Raw genomic sequence first — 21,926 nt, 5'->3', positions numbered from 1 at the left:
GCTAGAGGTGACAGTAATAAGTAGACACACACAGTCTCTGACTTCAAAAAGTGTACATTCAAGTTGAGGGATAAAACAGGACAGAAATTAAAAACTTCAAACAAATATTTTTCAATACTGCTAAGCAGAAAGATGGAAATAAAACATGGCTATGTGACAAAGGGATGAATGGGGACAGTAGTTAGGAAAGGCTTTTCTTTTTCGTTGTTGTTGTTGTCCCTCCCCAACCTCCTCACCCCCCCCGCTGTACCTCCCTTGCCCCCGCCAACAGACCTGAGTATGTGATGGATGCTCCCATCCCTGTGTCCCTGTGTTCTCATTGTTCAACACCCGCCTATAAGTGAGAACATGTGGTGTTTGATTTTCTGTTCTTGTGTCAGTTTGCTGGGAATTACAGTTTCCAGATTCATCCATATCCCTACAAAGGACACAAACTCATCATTTTTTATGGCTGCATTATATTCCATGGTGTATAATGTGCCACATTTTCTTTGTCCAGTCTATCATTGATGGGCATTTCGGTTGGTTCCAGGTCTTTGCTATTGTAAACAGTGCTGCTATGATCATACGTGTGCATGTGTCTTTATAATAGAATGATTTATAATTGTTTGGGTATATACCCAGTAATGGGATTGCAAATGGAATTTCTATTTCTAGGTCCTTGAGGAAGCTCCACATTGTCTTCCACAATGGTTGAACTAGTTTACACTCCCACCAGCAATGTAAAAGTGTTCCTAATTCTCCACATCCTCTCCAGCATCTAGATTTTTTTAATGATCACCATTCTATCTGGTGTGAGGTGGTATCAATGTGGTTTTGATTTGCATTTCTCTAATAATCAGTGATGATGAGCATTTTTTCATGTGTTGGCCTCACATATGTCTTCTAAAGGCTTTTCTGAGAAAATGACATTTGAGCTAAGAATTAAGAGATAAGAAGGAATAAATTCTAGTGTGTTCCATAGCACTGTAGTGACTATAGTTAACTATAATATATTGTATATTTCCAAATAGCTAGAAGATGGTGTTGGTGGTATAGTGGTAAGTATAGCACCTTGCAAAATAGCCAGAAGAGAGGACTTCAAATGTTCTCACCACTAAGAAATAAATGTTTGAGGTGATGGATATGCTAATTACTCTAATTTGATCATTACACAAAGTATACATGTATGGAAATATCACACCATACCCATAAATATGTGCAAAGAAAGGCAATGTTGCTGGAAGAAGGTGAGTAAAATAGAGTGTTGGCGTGAAGCCGGAGAAGCAGATGAGACTAGAGAGGCAGGTGAGGTTGGGGAAGGCAGGTGAAGCTCGAGAGACAGGTAGGCTAGGAAAGGCAGATGAGACCAAAGATTCAGGTGAGGCTGGGAGAAGCTGGTGAGGTTGAGAGAGGTGCGTGGAACTAGAGAGGCAGGTGAGACAGGCAAGTGAGGCTGGAGAGGCAGTTGAGTTTGGGAGAAGCAGGCGAGGCTGGAGAAGCAGGCGAGGTTAGGAGAAGCAGGTGAGGCTGGAGAAGCAAATGAGGTTGGGAGAGGCAGGTGAGGCTGGAAAGGTGGGTGAGGTTGAGAGATTTAGTGAGATTGGGCAAGGATGGAGAGGCAGGTAAGGTAGACAAGCAGGGCCAAATCATAAATGACCTTGTAAAGTCACAGTCAGGAGTTTCTGTTTTATTTTAATAAGAAGCCACCGCAGGATTTTAAGCAAGAAAGTAACTTAATTTGATCTACGTTTTTATTTTATTTTATTTTATTTGAGATGTAGTCTCGCTCTGTCACCCAGGCTGGAGTGCAATGGCACAGTCTTGGCTCACTGCAACCTCTGCCTCAGGCTTCAAGCGATTCTCCTGCCTCAGCCTCCCACATAGCTACAGGCACATGCCACCAAACCTGGCTAATTTTTGTATTTTTAGTAGAGACGGAGTTTCACTATGTTGGCCAGGTTGGTCTCAAACTCCTGAGCTAGTGATCCACCCGCCACACCCTCTCAAAGTGCAGAGATTACAGGTGTGAGCCACCACATCCAGCCCCTTGATCTGTTTTTAAATGTTCACTCTAGATCTGCAGAGATCTTGGAAGACCTCTTTAAAATTAACACAAGCAGTAATACACCAAGAGCATTACAGATACCAACCAATACAATGCAAATCCTAGAATGTAAAAATGGTCTTTTAATTTCAAGGTCAATATTTTCATTACATGTGTCTGTCCCTACCCACCCTATTCCTCAAAATAAATACTCAACAGAGATCTCAATGGTGTTTTTAATCACTTCTTCATTCTATTGAGTTTACCAAGTGGTATAGGAATATTTACACTCAATTCCATCCCAAAATGGTTTTCCATAGAGAACTGTAAATGAAAGACTTCATTGTAAGTATTTCTGCTTCCACTGTAGCCTTTTTTTAAAAAATCTTTGGAAAACCATGCTCTGCCTGCAATTACAATTTGCATTTTAATAATACAGATGAGAAAAGGCTAATGTTTCAGTTTTGGCTTCAGCAGATAAAACTGAAAAAAAAACAGGACACTATCAGACACTCAGGGATGTGAAATAGAAATTACCCAGCCCCAGACCAGGTATCCTTCCGCTTATCACAGGCCCACTCTAGGGAGCTCCCTCACCATGAATGATTTTTCTTTCTTAGCTTAAAAGAGAAGTGGAGGAATAAGTGATTTCTACTGTCTGTCTCTATGGCAACTAGTACCCTAATTTCACCTCTTAGATGGAAATTATACCTATTCACTTAATAGCTTTCAGTCACCATTTTTATGATGAAAAAATTGATTTCATGAAAAATGAGATATGTGTAATAGGTAAACTTTTCCCCTAGCAAACATGAAGTATAGTTTATAACAGGTATGGTCATTCATAAGCAGCACACGTCCTGTGGAACTTTTTCTTTTTCATTTATAGAATGTTTATCTCAAATGTCTTTCTTCTAGTTGTTTTTAATGATAAAATATTATTCTTTTCTTCCTTAAGGTTTATTTTATTCAATTATAAAATTAGTTGGGTTCACTATAGTTTCGTGAATACAGAAAATATATAGCAAAGTATAAACAAGAAAATAAAATTCACTCTCATATAAAAACAATCACTATTAATAACCTGCTAGCATTTTAGGTGCATACACATAGATGTAATTTAAATCCTATTGCAAATTTTCTATAGAACATTGTAAGGACTTCTCTATATCATTAAGTATTCTAACACAAGATTTTAATATCTTCAAAGGAATCTATAATATAGATTATTATATTTCACTTAGCTAATCTTTCTATGTTGATATTATTAACATAAATGTTTATGCATCTCTACTGGCTTAGAATAAATCCAAGAAAAGGAACTCTATAGATCAAATTAATAAGCATTTTAAATTGTATTGCCAATTTTTTCTCCAAGATATATTATATCACTTTATTTTTCCACTAGAGGTAGATGAATGAGAGTATCCATTTCTTTAAATTCTTGATCAGAAGTACTATTTTTAAAGAGGAAAAAAATGTCAATTTAATGGTGAGGGGAATATCTTACTACATTTTCTTAATTTCTAATTAAAAACTTATTTTAAGGTTAAATGTTCTTAATTTTTCATTGTTATTGGGTAGGGAGGCAAGTGAATTTCCTGTTTACCTCTATAGCAGACTATTGGTTGTCCCTTAATATCCATTCTCCCCTTATTTGTTAGTAACAGAAGAGACAAGATTTAGCATATAGCCCCTTGAAATGATATTTTCCTTTCTTTTTGCAATTAAGTGTGGTTATGTGTCAACTCCGAGCTGATGAAATATAAGCAAACATGATCTATTCTATTTCAGAGAAATGTCCTTAAAGGAAAAAGGTATGTCTTCCTTCTTTTTATCATTTCTGATGGTTGGAATGCAAATATCATGGCTGGAGCTTAGCACCCATTTCAGACCATGAGGATAAGGGGTACATTCTAGGGATTAGCTTAGAAATACAGATTCCATATAAATTTTGTCTCAACCATCATAAGGCAGCACTGAGACATGTTTAATTGTCATAGGTACACAATTAAATGGTTATATTGCAGTCTAAAGTCATTTAGATGATGGATGTACCTATTTCTGAGGGTTTGTTTAATAATTCATTTTTTGCTAAAGCAGAGCTTTTCCACTGATAACTTGTGGAGCTCCAGGTTCAAGTCATTTTCTCAGAGGTCTCCACTGAGACTTAGTGGAAGTTGAATGGGCCGGCTCTGCATGCTACCTCCAATCCATGTTTCAAAGGTAGTCACTCTGTGTTATTCATTGGAGTTCCACAAAAGAGTCCCGCTATTTATGATTTCACACACAGAGAGATAAAAATATATGGAGTCGCAATTTCCTACCAGATCATAAGCAGCCAGCATCTTTTTCTGCACATCTGGAATTGCACCCAGAGGCTCCAGGTAAGGAAAGCTGTCTTTCATCACAAGTGAGACTGAAGGAGTATTGTCACTGGTGATGAGCCGAGATGACAGTGTTAACAGGCACTGCTTCAGACTAGCAATTGGAGGGAGTCCACATAGTTCCTTAATAGACACGATTGCATTCTGTGAGGGAGAAACATGGAATCACACTTCTGACCACCTGACACATCACCCCAGCACTCCCAGGTTTACAGAAAAGTATATTCATTTTTAAATGATAGTACAGAGAGCTAATTCATGATTACACTTCATCTTTCTCAGTTTTTAGCAGTCACCACAAACATGCCATGAAAGCAAAGCAGATTGGGACACAAGGCCACAAAGTGCTTTTCAAAGCAGAGCACTAGGGTATTCACACAACTAAGTACTGGCTGATCATGAATGTCATGTTTTATTTGTATCATGCTGATCAGGAAAACATAAAGCCAGGGGTTGTATACTGGAATGCATTTTGCTTGGGCTTTTTCCCTCAAGGTAGCAGGATGCTACTGCTTACCACCCTCCATCTGACTAATCAATGGCATTCCTTTGTCATATCAGAAAGGCACCTACTTGACAAGAGACACACACATGTAGAGCTACATTTGCCCATGTTAGTCTTCAAAAAATTCATTTGAAATAGAAATCATGACTATTTTACATTTTACCAGCAGTGAACAGTACCTACCTTATTATGTGTCTCATGAATTTCATAACAATGATCACCTTCATTTTTCTACTGATTAGACTCCAAATAATCCTTAACCCCAAAGACTTTATGTTAAGATAATATGAATATCAATGCTACCTGGATACACTTTATAACCAACTCTCCTTTTATATAATATAAAATATGCAAAGTACATATTTCAAGAATTACATAAAATATGTAAAGTCTAATCTATAAAGTGTAGAAATGATTTATAACTAATGTAACATAGGGATTTATAATAGTACTAGAATTATTTCAGAAAAAGTTACATAGAATATGCTGATATTTGGACTCTATTTTTTAAATGGTGGCTAAGGCAACCTACCACAAGTATTTAACTGTGTCCTGAGTTTGTGGTTCTGCATCACTTGAATGATAATGGTCATGGATTTTGGTACTAGGCAATCCTAGATTTATTTTCTTTAATTTTTAACTTTTGTAGGTACATAGTAGATATATATTTATGGGGTACATGACATGTTTTGATACAAGCATGCAATGTGAAATAAGCACATCATGAAGAATGGGGTATGCATCCCCTCAAGTATTTGTCCATTGAGTTGCAAACAATCCAGTTAGACTCTTTAAGTTATTCTAAAATGTACAGTTATTATTAACTATAGTGACCCTGTTGTTCTATTAAATACTGGCAGTCCTGGATTAAAAGGCTAACATGGCTATTTGCTAACTTGCAATATTTGAGAAATGCACTAATCTTTTCAAGTTTATTCTCTATATTGAAAACAGTGGTTTTGGGCTAGGATTATTATAAACACATCAGCTAAAGAAATAAATAAAGTGAATTGAATAATACTTTGCACTTTGTAGGTACTCAGTAAATATCTGTTGTTGCTTGCATCTCAATAGCACTAGCCTAATAAGTATATTAAGTAGGTTTTTTTTTAAGTTTACAACTGTCTCAGATTATAATCTGCATTAATGAAGGCAAGTAAACTTAACACTGAATTTCTAAATGTTGAGACTAGGCAATTTCCATATACTCTAATATTACTCTCATAATAATTCTGTGATAAGTATAACTAGTTTTCTTACCTTATGGAGAATATTGATAATCAGAGACCAGAAATAATTTGCTCAAGATAGCACAGGAGTAGATTTGATCCAGAACCTATGTTCTTTCAATTAAATCACATTTCTAAGACAAGGTTAAATATTTTTCAGCAAGTCTGAGTGCTGACTTTTTTGTTTAGTTTTACTTCTTCTTATGGGGAGTAATTTATTATTATTGTCATTATGCATAATTTAAAACTAAAAAATAACCTAATAGGCATCACACTTGTTTTATATGACTTCAAATTCTCTTTCATGTTCATATCTGCAAATACCTTATATATAGAGTGGTAATTAGTATGTGTGTGTTTGTATACATTTTGTATATATTACACACATATATTGTACATTCTACTTTACTTCCATTGTTTCAGATGCACATTTCCATATATCAATTCTGTTTTGTACTAGAATATATGCATGGATATACAGCATTTTGCTACATCTTAGTTCAGTCCAAAGTTAACCTAGCATTCACAATTAGAAACATAAAATATATCTGTTTGATCACAGACAATACTGAACTTAGTTCAATGGTACACAGATTTACACACCTTTCTTTCTTTTCTTATTCTGAGAGAGGGTCTTGCTCTGTTGTTGCCCAGGCTGGAGTGCACTGGTGCAATCACAGCTCACTGCATCCTTGACCTCCCAGGCTCAAGTAATCCTCCCACTTCAGCCTCCTAGATAGCTAGGACTACAAGTGTGTACCACCACACCTGGCTAATCTTTGTGTTGTTTTTTTTTTTTTTAAGAGAGACAGGGTTTCACCATGTTTCCCAGGCTGGTCTCGAACTCCTGGCCTCAAATGATCCACCTGCCTCAGCCTCCCAAAGTGCTGGGATTACATGCATGATCCACTGCACTCAGACTTAAACATTCTTTCTGGAAAAATTTTGCAAATCAGATAATTAATAAAACATTAGAAGAGTAGGAATGAGCAGGGAAGGGAAGGAGAGTATGGGATTTTTCTCCTACCTGCATATTTTCTCTCATATCTATGGCTTCTCGTAATGGATGAACTGCTACTTTAAAGATGTCATCAATGGTTTTAAGACCGATATTCCTGAGCATAGTATATTCCCGAACTTTCTTCCCCATTCTCACTGAAAGACTACGCTTCTGTGCCTTTCCTCCTCCACTTCGATTAGTTATTGCTATGTGGACGAAAAGGGTTACGTGTTCCATGATGTCACCCACAAAAGAGCGCAGGGGAACATGCCGATATCCAGGCTGCAGACATTCAAATGGTATCGTATATTGCCCTATAAACTCATCCCCAATGTAGTCATCATCCAGAACAACAAAACGGATCATGGCCAGCTCAGGTAGGTTTACTTGGAACTCAAAAGTTTCATCAAAAATAGGATTATCACTGTTTTGCTGTACAGTTTTAGTTCTTTGTTCTGAACAATCCGCTGGAATTCCATGTATTTCTATACAAACATAGGGATCTATGACATCCCCTTTGGCACAAGCTCCCTTGGGCTTTGGGAAATTCTGACCACTGATGATCTTGATATGAAGAGCTAGAGGAGACACCCCAGGTACAATGCCCTTTGTATTTGCACTGAAGTAAGAAACTTCATCTCGCATGACAGACGGCCTTAGAACATAACCACATCCCCCGTTTTGAAGAAACCAGCCTGTGTGAAGGTCCATCATTGGACCCGGAGTTTGAAAATTCATTGCTACAATCTGACAGCCACAATTCCAAAAGTCCTGTGGATTCAAGTTACTGGAATCGATCCTCATGGCACTCGGATAGATTCTTGATAAGAACTTCTTATTATAATTAACAAAATCCTCTGGGTACTCATTTGCAATGCGGCTGGCCTCTGTTTCACTAAATGAACAAATTTCCCAATAGTTTTGGCTTTTCATAGATAGTTCAAAATCCCTGTACTGAACAGATTTACAAATAGATACCAAATCAGAGAGCTCCCTACAGAGCCGGATTTGTTTCTGCTCACCATTGTAATCTATTGACATCCTTCGAGACATTTCGGCTTCTTCATCTTCATCTGTTACTTCTCCTTCTAACACATCTGGATCAGAAGGCAACTTCTTTCCTTTCAGAATGATCATTCTTTTTAATTTTTCTGGTGATGGGAGGTAGGATTCTGAGGGCAAAGGTGCTTCGGTATAGAGCTTATTGCCAAAGACCTTTTTCATCTGCTGAACCATTACCTTCTGCTGCGGCAGGGAGCAGTGATTTCCTAAGCAAAGAATGAGTGGGTATTCAGAAGCGATGAAGGCAAATTTATTTATTACCTCTATGACACTTCGAAAGGAGACATGTGTTGTCATGTTGTTTCGATTACAAAGGATTGGTTCGTTATCTGAACCATCACTTACATCAAGTTCAATGCTTCGACAGCCCATTTTCAAAGCTCTTACATACCCATTGATGTCAGCTGGTCCCCTGAACTGGTCTTCTATTAAATAGGTGTTATGAGAGGCATTGATATAGTAGTGAGATAATGGCTGGGTCATATCTTGGGCGACCTTTTTTTGCTCAGGATCAAAAATGTCACATTCTGATGACAATAAATACTGGGTAAATCCATCAATTGCAAGAAAGCCTTTTTGGCGTCCCTCTTCAGAAAGTTCATATCTCTTTATTATGTCTAAGCATATATCCTCAGTGATATGAGTGACTCCTTGCTCAGCTTCTAAAAAGAGCATGAGATCATTGGCATCCAGATATTCTTTGTTTTTAGATATCTGTACAAGTAAGAAATACACTTCCGGCCTGGTGCAAAGTTCACAAAAAGCTTCACAAAATTCCTCTTCGGTCACACGAGTGGTTAGTTTTTCTTTGCTCTTCTGGATTTCTTTAAACTTTAACCTGATCTTGGCTTCCTTCAGAGTAGGGTTCAGTTGTTTTATTAACTCTACAGAGGTGTCTTCCAACATAATCCCATTCCCATCAACATCTGCTGCTTCAAACACTGTTTTCAACCACATGAACCGTGGAGTGTTCTGGTTGCCCTCCATAAAATCAAGAGGCTGCTTACTTCTAGAAACCAGGTACCGTAACCCAGACACCCAGATGTTTGCCACATCTGCTGAATTGGCAACTAGATCCAGAGACTCATAGTTTTCCCCATGGAGTATGGAAAAGGCACAGTCCTCACAGATCTGGTCAGCAAGGCCATTGTTTCTAAATGTCTCCGTATTTTTCCCCAGTCTGATCTCTTTTATGGCAGAAATATCAAGCTTAGCTTTCTCGAGGTCTTTCTTAGAAGGTTCCCAGCGAAGAGCTTGGAGGTCTGTGTCCAGCGTGAAAAATCGGTTGTAAATGCGAGAATTTGGCCGGACTTTCTTCAGCTCACAGCCAGCTTGCATGAAGCTGATGCAGTCATTTGCACTGCTAATTTTCTTTTCCGATGGCATGCTGCTGAAAGACACGGTTTTCTTTCTTCCACCACATTTTTGGTTTGAAGGATCCTGTAAAATAATTTGAAAAGAATGAATCAATTTCCTTTAGAAAACAGACAAATTCATTAACACTCTATGAAATCTTCGAACTTCATTCACATGTTGTGATTATTTGAACAGAAGCTCGCCTAAAATTTACCTTTTCACTTTTTCAGAAATGAGAAATTGCTAAGAAAGTTGAAATTATCAGATTCAGGAAAAAACTTATTTTTCAAGTGCCTGTGTGGTCTTTGAAACGACATCAAGTATGAAGTACAAATCACTCTAATTTGCTCATTCAAGTAGATTTCTTAGGAACCTCATGCTCGTGCTCAACTACCTAGCTTAACTCCCAACAGATATATAAAAGAAATAAAGCTATATTTCTTTTTAAAGGTTTCCTCATTTATACTTTACAACCTTTTATAGAGGTCTCTCTTAAAGTTGATTTAAATAAAAGGTTTTACCTTAACATACTTTGTATCACAAAGTACTTAACAGCATAACTAGAAATCACTTTCTTTTTCTCAAACTATTTTGAAGTGTCTTGAAAGTCAAATTGAGAGCTAACAATAGCCAGTGGTTCTCATCTGAGCACATCTTCAGACTGAGGTAAACTATTCCAATTAACATTATAGGAATTCACACCTGCATTTCAGTGTAATGTTATTAGCAGGCACAACTTTAACCAAACAGAATTATGAATGGCTCTACTAACTTTTTAAGGTTCTTCCAATGTAAGTTAAATTTCAAAGCCCTTTGTCAGAGATTTTACAGGGAACACTTGCACCTTGCAAATGCCATTTCTGGAAGTGTTTTTGGATCTTAGTGTTATAGAATCCCAGTTTCCTCAGCCCATTTCACCCTTCTGTGACCAACAGGGCATCAAACTTCATCCACTCAGATGAGGGTATCTTAAGCAGGTTTATTATTTTTTTGAGGCTGTTTCCTTCTTGATTGCATATAGGCCTTCTCACCCATCATCCTTCCTAAAATATAGTTCCGGTCCTCCGAATACTCATGAAACGATAGATTTTACTTCATTCTTGGACTGTCCACTGTGTCTATCATTCCCAATTCATTTATACTGAATATCTGACCGACGTCATTTAAATTGGATATTTCTTTATACAAGTCTCTGTTCTGACCACTGACTCAATTAATGATGCTCCCAACCACATCCCAATTCACATGACTGTCCCAGGAACAAATGTTCCAAAAGCACAGTAATGCATATTTACCATGCCCAGATTTATAAGCATACCAAAGAGTCAGCAAAATGTAGAGTGCAAAGTACCTTGTTTGTCCTTGGAGCAAAAATAACTTTTTCTTTGAGTCAGAATCTTGCTTTGTCACCCAGGCTGGAGTGCAGTGGCATGATCTCAGTGAACTGCAACTTCCACCTTAAAAGTTCAAGCAATTCTCCTGCCTCAGCCTCCTGAGTAGTTGGGATTACAGACACATGCCACCATGTTCTTGAGTTGTAATTATTTCACTCCCTAAATATATGACCTTGAGTGAGTCATTTAACCTCTCTCAATCTTAATTTCTGATAGGAATTAGTAATCTTTTTATATAACAAGGTGTCATTGTGAGACTCAAAAGAGAAAATGTGCGTGACAATTTTTATAAACTGTAAGCACTTGGAAGGTTGTGCTTTTCACAGGAAGAGGAGCATTGCCTTATACACCCAGTAACTGTAGGACTATGAGTAGGTATTGAACAGGATATTGGATGTTATACAGAAGTTAATTCATTCCTGACTTCTGAACATTTCAGACAAATCTTCAGAGATAAATTGAAAATATTTTTAAAACAACCACATGAAATTACTATTCCAAATACTGAAAAGTATAACCAAAGTAGTCTGAGCTGCATCCTTCATTGGAAATCTTTTAATACAGGGTAGAATATCTTCTCTGGGGCTTCAGTTCATTGGTCCTACCTATAAGCCTGCCTATCCAATGATTCAGAAAAGAAAAGACAAGATAATTTATTACTCAATTGACTAAAACCCTGCCCATGAAAAGGAAACAAAATTTGCTTTAGCTATAAGATGTTGGTGGGATGATTCATTAAGTCCAATATATATCAGATCTTCAAGTGACAAAGATATAAATTACCCAATTTAGGTTACAGAATATTGCCTATTGGTGCCCTGGCATTTAACAACTTAGCTCCTGCTTTTACAGAGTTGATATTTTTAATTATCCCATAGTGGTCAATTTCCTCATCCTTAAGTTAAAAAACATCTATAAATCTTCAGCTATTTATACACAGATGCTCTATTAGAACACATTTAAATTCGTCACAACCCACATGTTCAGAAATATCAGATGTTTGTGTGTATTTTTCCACACCATCAAGGCAGGCACCTAATGGCATTGCTGAGACGGAATTAATCTACCAAGTAAAATAAAGATGAAAACTGTGAAATGTGATGGTAAATGAGACTGTGACTCAGCTTTTAAAGCTAACCATTTGACTTGCCTTTTAAGCTAATGAGAGCTTTCACATTAAAAATTATTTTTATATAAGCAGCTATGTTCCAAATAGAATTGTTGTCAGCAGAGTGATAAAATCTCTAATAGTTTCTAACAAATATTAAATGGGAAATTAATGCTTCTCTAAATGAATTTATATGGTTCCTATACCCCAAGTATGATATCACATTAGCCTAATCCACAGTCTATCACTCTGCTATTTGAGCCACTGTTTATTTGTAAGAACAAAACCACTCTTGTCAGAATAGCTTTCTCTTATAAGGCTCTCCTCTGCAATATCTCCTTAAGTCAAGACATTCCTTCCTAGAATGATGAGCCTTCAAGAAATATATGTTTTGTATCTAGCCTGCAAAAGAATCCACCTGCCTCATAATGCTTATTTCTTGATTTGACCTACAATTCCTACATTTATATCAAAATCCCACCTAAAACTTGGAACCAGTCAAAAGATATGATTCTTAGATTCTCATCTCACAAAGGACAGAATCCAAAGTCATTACAAGTCTCCAGATGAGCTAAAACTTGGCCAGAGCATGTGTGAATGAATAATTAGCTTCTCTGCTGATGACTATAGCCAAGATTATGTACATTCAAAATACCCTGGAAAAGGTTCAGGACTCTGATATTTCTCTGGTTCTGCCACAGGAAAGGAAAATGTCTGGATTCAAAGAGCAATCCCACTGTTCTTTCAATAGCCACACTATTCTTTGGCTCTGACAGGTTGTGAGGAGGGGAGATGGAAATGGTGCTTCAGTGAACAGGAAGGATGGACGACTCCAAATCTCCTAAGCTTCTTCACCACCAGAGTCCTACACCCCTATATCTGTATTCCCTCAAGAAGATCTTGGCAAATTGGTGGTGGGAAATAAGGACTATTAAGGTAAACAAATGAGAAAAAGTTGAAGGTTGCGTATCAGTTTTCCTTCTTGGTAAATACATTATTATGATGATGATTGAATGAGAGTCAATTCAATTCACTATACACCTAACACAATTCAACTATACACTTAAAAATGGTTAAACAGTAAACTTTATGTTATATATGTATTGGGAAGATGGGTACTTTTGGCATTTTCCAAAAGAAACCAAGTATATTATCAGTTCAGGTGTGCTCCAGCCAATGTCTAGCTCATTAGAGTTAAATGATTCCAATGACCGTAACATATTTCCAGGAGATTTTTATAAACTACAAGGTCTTTCAGTTTATTTCAAAGCTAACTCTCCTCACACAGGAATTAAGACAAGAGGCTGAAGTACTGATACCCCCTCCACCTGACTCCTGCCCCACAACCAGTTTCTCCTAGAGCAGCTTACAACAAAAGCTTTAAATTTATTAAGATATATAGTGCTTTGTCATGCCTCTGTCCCCTAAATTAAAGCTTGACCTTATATTGTAGTTGAGGCCAAGAATTAGTCAGACATTGAACTCAATCCTTTCTACTTCCTAACATTCTATGCATCAGTCTCCAAATTATCATTTCTCAAGAAGGGAATCACATTTAAATTTTAAAAAAATTGGGTTTATATGGTCCCTGAACATTTCTAAATAATACTTCACACTTTGGATTACTGTCTTTTGAAATTGATCAATACCTTACAAAGTATTCAATCATCAGAATCAAGAAGAGTCTCATGAACTAGTAAAGCAATAGACAAATATTTTACTCTTGTTAAAGCAACACAAGACCCATGTATCATTGAGCACTGTTTCTAATATATTTCTATCATAAAGACAATTTCTATCTAATCTTATGCTATAAGGTCTGATTTTTAAACTTAGAAATCATTTCCAAATAAAAGGAAAAATGACCAAATTTCTTTTTAATGTTTTAATTATTTTCTACAATATTGTTGCTTATCCACTACTGTTAGGAACGATAGGATATCAGTCATGATCAAATGAGACTCTTCACAACAGTAAAAGGTTTTCAGCTTCCTTAATATATTTTATTAAACTAAAATTGGAAACAAAGTTCATATAAACCAAATTAACAAACATGTTTCCATAAATTTCCATTGACATTTACTTTCCCTAAGCCCTGTAAGACTAGATATACTGCAAGTTCCTTAACCAAAATAAAACAAACAAAATCATTTTTCTTAAAAGCACATTGATAAGCCCCAAAACAACTCTACTTATTCAATGCAAGTTTTGGGTCTCAATCATGAAAATATTGAATTATTTCAATATAATTTTAGGAAAAAGTATACTGAAATAGCACAAAAAAACATGAAGTACTTAATGCTTATACACTTAAAATGGTTATGTACTTAAGTATACTTATACACTTAAAAATGGTTAAATTGTAACTTTTATGTTATGTATATTTTAACATACAGGGGAAAATGCATACTGAAGCATTATACGAAAATTTTAAAGTGAGTAAAGGGAATACCGAGCCCAAGCTTCCCTGCCTTTGACGTGATGAATATGTTTAAACATCTAATTATAACATCACATATACTTTTTGGTGTTTGGGCAAGTTGTTTTTAAGCAAACAGTGCTAAAATGATTCTTTGTTAGAACACATTTACACAACTCTAAAGACTATAAATCAAAACATCAGTTGTCAAACTGTGATGAGAAGGAATCTTTAACACCAAACTCCAGCTACATGGTGTAATGGAGGGAAAGATTTATATTTCACAAGTGTTCTTAAGAAATTAGCAATAAAAATTTAATAGATTATACTAAAAGATAATCATACAGGCACATGGGTTTGATTTTCACCATAGGGAACCTATATCTTCTCATATACCACCTATAAACTATAAAAAGATGCTATTCATTCTGGTTTTGTGAAGTTCCAAGAAAACCTGAGAAACAAAAATTTGGCTGATACATGAAATTCTCAAAGGATTGTAGAAAATATACAGTCTAGAATCCAGATAAGCTCCAACCTTGGATACTGAGAGGCCTCTGGTCTTACTCTTCATTTATTCATTTGACAAACAAGAATAGGTACCTACTCTGTGATAGAGGCTAGCACATTACAGAGTTCAGAGGAAACTGATAAGGCTTCATTTTTATCCTAGATGTATCACTCGGTATATGTGCTAAAGGAATTTGATATGGACAAAACTGAAGATGGTACAGTAAGTGACGACTTCATTCAACATTACTAAAGAGATGGTGATGGCCTGCAGTAGATTCCTAATAAAAAGGATGAAGAAGAGTGGGAAATATCAAGAAACATGATGTGAAACAAGAACTTCTTGACTTGGTAGAGGAAGACTTCTAGGTTTTTGGTTTGAGTGAGAAGTGAATGAAAATTTTATGAAATGAGATATGAAATATCAGGGGATGTGAATTTGAAGCAGAAACTAAGTTTACTTTGGGCCATGGTGGATTTTAGATGACTACGGGCCATCTAGGTGAAGGTGTCTAGTGGAAAGTTGGAAATAGGAATCAAGCCTCCAGGGAGAAGTCTGGGCTGCAGTTTCAGTGTTGGAAATTATAGCTGTAAAGGGATAACCAGAACCTTGAGCATAGTGGAGTCACCTATTAAATAAAAGCATTTGGAGATGGGCTAAAGCCAGAGGAACACCAGTATTTAGAGGCTGGGCAGGAGAGAAGACCTAAAAGAAAAAAGAGCTGAGGGGCAAGAAAACCAGGGTATGAGCATCTACAGAAGCCAAGACTAAAAGAAAAGCATGCTGGAAAACAAGATGAAGACAGGTTATTGAATTTAGCAGTTAAGCAGTTACTGATAACTTTGACAAGAGAATGTCTTATGTTCCTTTTAAGATGCTGAGGATAGAAAAAGAAGTGAGACCTAAACTGCAGCCACGAGAAAAGCTGAGAGTAAAGGGTTTCAGGGAAAGAACAAAAGTCTTGCAGTGGGAAAAAAAGCCAGGATGGCTACCATATACTAAGTGAGAGACAGAGTGGCCCCAAATAAGACTGGAGCAACAGGCAGAGGCAGAGAGTGGTACATCCAGCAGAGGGCTATCCTCAAAAATGCTGGCCCCACTCACCTGGATTGTGATCACAGAATGGAATTCGGTTCTGTCGCATACACTTTGTCTGTCCAGCAGGCCTTTGCCCAAAATCACATCCATGGTGGGAAGTTAAGTGGTCTACAGAAAACTCATACCCATACACAAGGCCTAACTCTTCACACAAAATTCAAGGAAGTGGCGGAGATGGGATCATCACTATATCTGTTACCTTCAAGTTTCAGAGAAGGAGAGTTTGCAACTGTATAATTGTACCATTAATTTCACATTAAAATTTCCCAAGTTATATTCCCATGGTCAACTCCGGTTACTTAATGCAAAGTCACGAACAGGTGATGCACTTATTTATGGTTAACACCATGTGACTTACCCAATGTCACTCTGTGATGCAATGGGAGTGGAAGTCCTAATAGCCATTATTGAGAAGTAGCTGAAGCATAACCCAAGCTTTGTAAACCACTGGCCTTCCCTAGTGGGTCCCTTATTGGTAAGAATCTGAACAGTTATTTTATGATCAATAAAGAAAGCATTTGTTCTCTACATCATCTTCTAAGTCAACAGGATTAAAGGCAACATGAAGTGTATGCATGCAAATATCTCTAGCCAAGTTTAAGTTCTATGTCTGAATTTAACATTAAATTTCATTTATAAAAGGTGACTCATTTAATAAAACACACTAAAGCCATTTCTTTAGGAAACACACTCTGATATATATGCTGTGGTAGGGATGGGATACTAATTAAAAGATAGGCAGACAGTGACCCTCTCAATTTTGCACATCTTCTCTGAAATGACTCTCTTCACTTGAAAGCAAAAATAATTGACGTTCTATAGGCAGCACTGGTGATAGAGTGCAGAGAAAAAAAAGAATTCATTTCAGAGTGGGTAGTCAGTACCATTGATTTGTTTTGTTAAATGGAAGAAGCCTCCACTGTGCTGTACCTCACTGCAATCATTTGCTCATTAGAACTCATTAATTAAGAAGTGACACTCTAAATAAAAGTGATTATCTCAAGCTCTTCTTTGGCATAGTTTCCATCCAGTTAGGGTTTTTCTGCAAGAATGATTCTTATTATACACATCCCATGTATTATTTCGAATACAACTTTCATGTACACAAAGACTGACTGAGCCCCTACTCTGGGCTATGCATTGTGCAAGTGATTTTTTTCTTTAAAAAATCATTAATCCCAACACTAATGTTGTCTGGAATAAATTTTAATGTATGAATTTTTATAGCTTATTAAATCAGTAAATAAGGACAAAATTCATCAAATTTAAGAATTAGGACAAAATATATGAAGAATGCTTCTAAATAAACAACAAAAACAGCTTTAAATAACATTAAAGATGCTCATGAGCCAAGCCCACAAAGGAGCATAAAAGGCTGATGAGGCATATTAACCCAAAGTACTAACTCCTTTGTAGTGTCAATTGCTTTCATGAAAAGGTCTTGTTTCTTACTTTAATCCTGCCAATCTCCTCTTGTATCCTTCATAGTCCACTGCTTCATATACAGTTATGAGGTACGTGAACTTCCATTTTTCTAGTCAACAACATGGTCCTTTTCACTAATCCCACAGCTGCATGCAATGCATAGTTTTGTTAGTACTGTGCTTTAGCTGCGTCAATTTGAACAAACTAAGGGTGACAGCAATAAAGGTCATCTGACGATTTACTCAGTGGCCTCTGAGGAACGTCTTGCGGCTATCAGTCCTGTCCCTTTAAGACAGATGTCTGCCTCACACTCAAAAACAATATATTTAAAATTAATAGGTAGTCTGTGCAGCTCTTAGCAGAGGTGCCAAGAACCAGTGGGCTTGGAGACTGAGATACAATTCTGTCCTTCCTCAGGAGACTCCTGTACAGCAGGGCCCAGGAATCCTGGTGGAGCTTGTGCCAGCACTGACTTTCTTGTTTCTGGTGTGAAGATTAATTGGATGTTCTCTTTATGGAAAGCAGGATGTAATGGCCCTTTAAATGGAAGTCAATGATGAAGACCATCTAAATGTATACTTTTAATACCTGCATTGCTAATACATCTCTTTCAATGCATTGTTATAGAGATTAAATGTAATGCTCCAATTATTTCACAGGTATAAACATATATCTTGATGTTTAATTAGGGCATTCATCAGAAAATGATATGTAATTAGATAGGCTTTCAAATCAATGCATACTTTTATATTTTATTCTAATTAATGTTGCACATTTACTTAAAATACTTTATCTGAAAAATTAAAATATCAACAGGAATAAAACATTATTAAATAGAGTTCATGTCATGAACATTCCTGACAAAATTTCCCACCTCCCTTTGTGTCCTATGTAGTGAGTTCACAGAATCGTTTTTCCTTCGTTGCGCCTTTTCAGTTTTTAATGGTAATATTTACCCCCAACTATGGCACACCAATATATTATTTACATTGATTTTAGTCACTTTAGAGTCCAAATATATTCTTTAGTCATCTAAATTTGAATTCAGCATATTGAAAACTGAAAAGGAAATTCCCAATGTGCTTCAATATTATGGGAGTTTTGCCATTTATTATCATAGAGTGTTACTGGAGCTGAGTTTCAGAACAGATGTGATTTATAAAAATAAGAAAGTCATTTACAGTTATAGTAGCTTAAGTGGAAACAAGAGACATAATCAGCCTTTCTTCAGAGCATAAAGTGTTCATTAATGAAATAGTTTGAAAAATAGTCAACTTCCAGGAATTTATGGTTTTCTGTGTAACATTTGGTAAGGACAAAACTCCATGTTATATGCATCGCTTACAAATTTCACTCAAGGGCATTTAAAATATATAACTACTAGAGGTATTTCTTAAAAATGAAATCAATTCTATTGTACTATACAGTAATATACACGTGTAGGTTTTTCGTTACAAAAAATCTTCTATAGAAGATTTAAAAACAGTAAATTTACTTTTCAAAAACATTTTATAAATCTATGTGACTTGGGACAAGGTGATTAAATTTTAGTTTTTAAAAAAACCTAATTTTATCCAAACTTAAGAAATAATACATTAATAGTCTAAACTGATCTTTCTCTAGATTTGGAGAAGTCTAGTCTGCCACTTAATAAATTGGCATATATATTAACAAATGGACTCCTCCTTGCATTTGTATTGTCTGTACTGTAAAACTGACATTTAAAATATTTTGAACTGACTAATTGAATATTTCTTTTGCAACAAACCCCTTAAAGCCATCTCTGAGGGCTCCATAATACTGAGCCCAGAACCACATACAAAATAGAATGTGAATTCTCTTGACCCAATGCTATGTGCAAACACATCCTTAATATTTTCTCTCTTGTGACAATAATAGAATATGCCCATTGGGATTAGTTATCGTAGAGATATAGAAGCTTTGGCTTCAAATAGTCAACTTGGCCTCAACGTCAAGATGAATCTGATTAAAGGTTTTAAGTTTTACCCATAACTTCCGGAATGGGTTAGAACTATCTAACACTTTAATCCTAATTGCATTACATCTGATTAACTGAACATCGGCATCTGCTCATGTTCAAGGAACAGATGGCAAATCTCAGAGAACGAATATTCTCAGCTCAGGGACCCCTTTAGGGTGAACTCTCCCTCACCCCCATTCATACCCAGTGAAGGCTCCATGGTCAAAATGGAAACAAATTCATTCTCTTAACTTAGAAAACATAAAAAAAAAAATAAAAACTATGCTTACATGGTTTTTATTTGACATAATAAAACTCAAAGTCCATAACTATTGTACTGATAGAAATTACTGAACTAATTTAATTCCTTCTTTCCAAACCGAAGTATTGGATTAGAGCTTAATAAATTTTACCACCATTACCACTTACTTGCATGACTTTTTGCAAAGCAAATTTCTACATCTATAATTTTTATTTGTCAAAAATATATATAATTCCTAGCCTGATTCTTAGGGCTATGTCAAGGAAAAAAGGAAATAAAGCATGCTGAAGCACTTTGTAAAACATAGACCACAATCTGATAAAATTCCAGAAAAGTGAATTATATATCTATCTTTTCGTGAAAATAAGTAAAATATGGCAATGTATTAAAGAAATATATTCTTCAATAAGTCAGGTTTATTCCAGGAATGTAGGAATGAGTCAACCTGAGGCAGTCCATCAATGTAATGTAACAAGTAAATAGATTAAAAGAGTAAAACAATTGATCATAACTAAAACTATCCCAAAGACATCTGACAAAATACAGTATCGATTAACAACAAAACTCTCAGTAAACTGAGAAGAGAAGAAAACTTCCTTAACATAATCAAAACCATTTCAGAATCCTAAAAAGAAACATTTTACCAACTGGTGAAGATTTAGAAGCATTCTCATAAAAATCAAAAAGAAAAAAAAAAAGGCCTACTATTTATATACTTTATATTTAATATAATTTTGGATGGTTAAGCCAAAGTAATAAGGTGAAGATAAAAAATTAAGTGTAAAATATTGTAAAGAAAGTGACAGATCATTATTACTTGCAGAAAATATAACTATTTATCTAGAAAATCCCAAAAGATCAAATGAAAAAATTCTTAGAACTAGTAAAAGTGATAGTGGCAAAATACAATATAAATATAGAAAACTTAATAGCTACCTTATATGCTAACCTGTTTCTAAACATAATGGCAGGGGTGAATGGGGATGAGAATCCCATTCAGATTAGTAATTAAGATTATAAACAAGTCAAGAATAAACTTAATAAGTTGTGTGCAAAACTTATATATAGAATTTTATTTCACTTAACGTTGAAAGGGAAAAAATAAATAAATAAAAACATTTAAAATTACCAAAAATATACTATTGACAAAATTCAAATTCTTCACTAGTCAGCAGACAAATACAATAAAATTATAATGAAAAGCCCAATGGGATAGTTTCAATTGATGCCATTGTAAGAGGCATTTTAAATAACAAAGGAAACAATACATTATTCAATTCTAGTGTTAACAAATTCACTATTCACTTGAACAGAAAAACTAGATTTCTGCTTCATGTCAAATGAAAAGTAATTTTAAGTATATTAAAGATTGAATAAAACACAGAAATAATAGGAAAAACTATAAGAGTATATTTGTATAGTTTTGGATGGGGAATATCTTTTCTAAACAAATATATCAAGGCCAGAAAGCATAGAGGAAGAGACTGATAGATGTGACCAAATAGAAACTTCAAACTGTATTGAATTATTTTTTTTAATTCAAACTAGAAAATATTTGTCATGTGTCCCTTAGTTTACAAAAATTATTCACAAACTATTTTGGAAAAGACAAATTCACAAAATTATCCAACTGTTTAGAAAATATATTTTTTAAATGTTCAAACAAATAATTATACATTATGTATATATACACAAAGGTATACACAAATAAAATGACTATTTTGCCTATCAGGTTATTAAAGTTTAAAAATAAATAAATAAAAACATTTAAAATTACCAAAAATATACTATTGACAAAATTCAAATTCTTCACTAGTCAGCAGACAAATACAATAAAATTAAAATGAAAATTTTATACAACGGTACACTGAATATAAACTTGTACAACTTTACTGGAAGGTAATGTAATAACATGTTTTAAAACATTAAAAATGCATCTACTTTGATGCAGCAATTTAATTTTTAGGAATTTAAAGAAATCTAAAGGAAACACTTGAGTAAATGAGCAAAGATATAAGTAAGAGGTGGTTCACTGCCGTGCTGCTAATATCTTAAAAGGAATAAACTAATGAACTAAACATCCATTCCCAGTAAGGACTGGCAAAATAAATTATGGTACATTTCATGTAACAGGATGCTATACAGACCTTATAATGGGTGATG

General features: G+C 35.3%; 1 protein-coding gene across 2 annotated transcripts in view; it reads right to left on the bottom strand.

The window, feature by feature from the left end:
• Window positions 1-21,926, bottom strand: part of PLCL1 (phospholipase C like 1 (inactive)) — a 359,533-nt gene that overhangs the window by 56,942 nt on the left and 280,665 nt on the right. For both annotated transcript variants that reach the window (XM_002749603.7, XM_035305230.3), the window contains exons 2-3: window positions 7,175-9,649; window positions 4,354-4,557 (exon numbers count right to left, since the gene is read on the bottom strand). In XM_002749603.7, the coding sequence (XP_002749649.3) occupies window positions 4,354-4,557; window positions 7,175-9,649 (2,679 nt within the window). The remainder of the gene's footprint in view (window positions 1-4,353; window positions 4,558-7,174; window positions 9,650-21,926) is intronic.

The sequence above is a fragment of the Callithrix jacchus genome, chromosome 6, assembly GCF_049354715.1.
Source record: "Callithrix jacchus isolate 240 chromosome 6, calJac240_pri, whole genome shotgun sequence".
Lineage (NCBI taxonomy): Eukaryota > Metazoa > Chordata > Mammalia > Primates > Cebidae > Callithrix > Callithrix jacchus.
The sequence above is the reverse complement of the archived record's forward strand: the minus strand, read 5'-3'. Positions and strand labels throughout refer to the sequence as shown.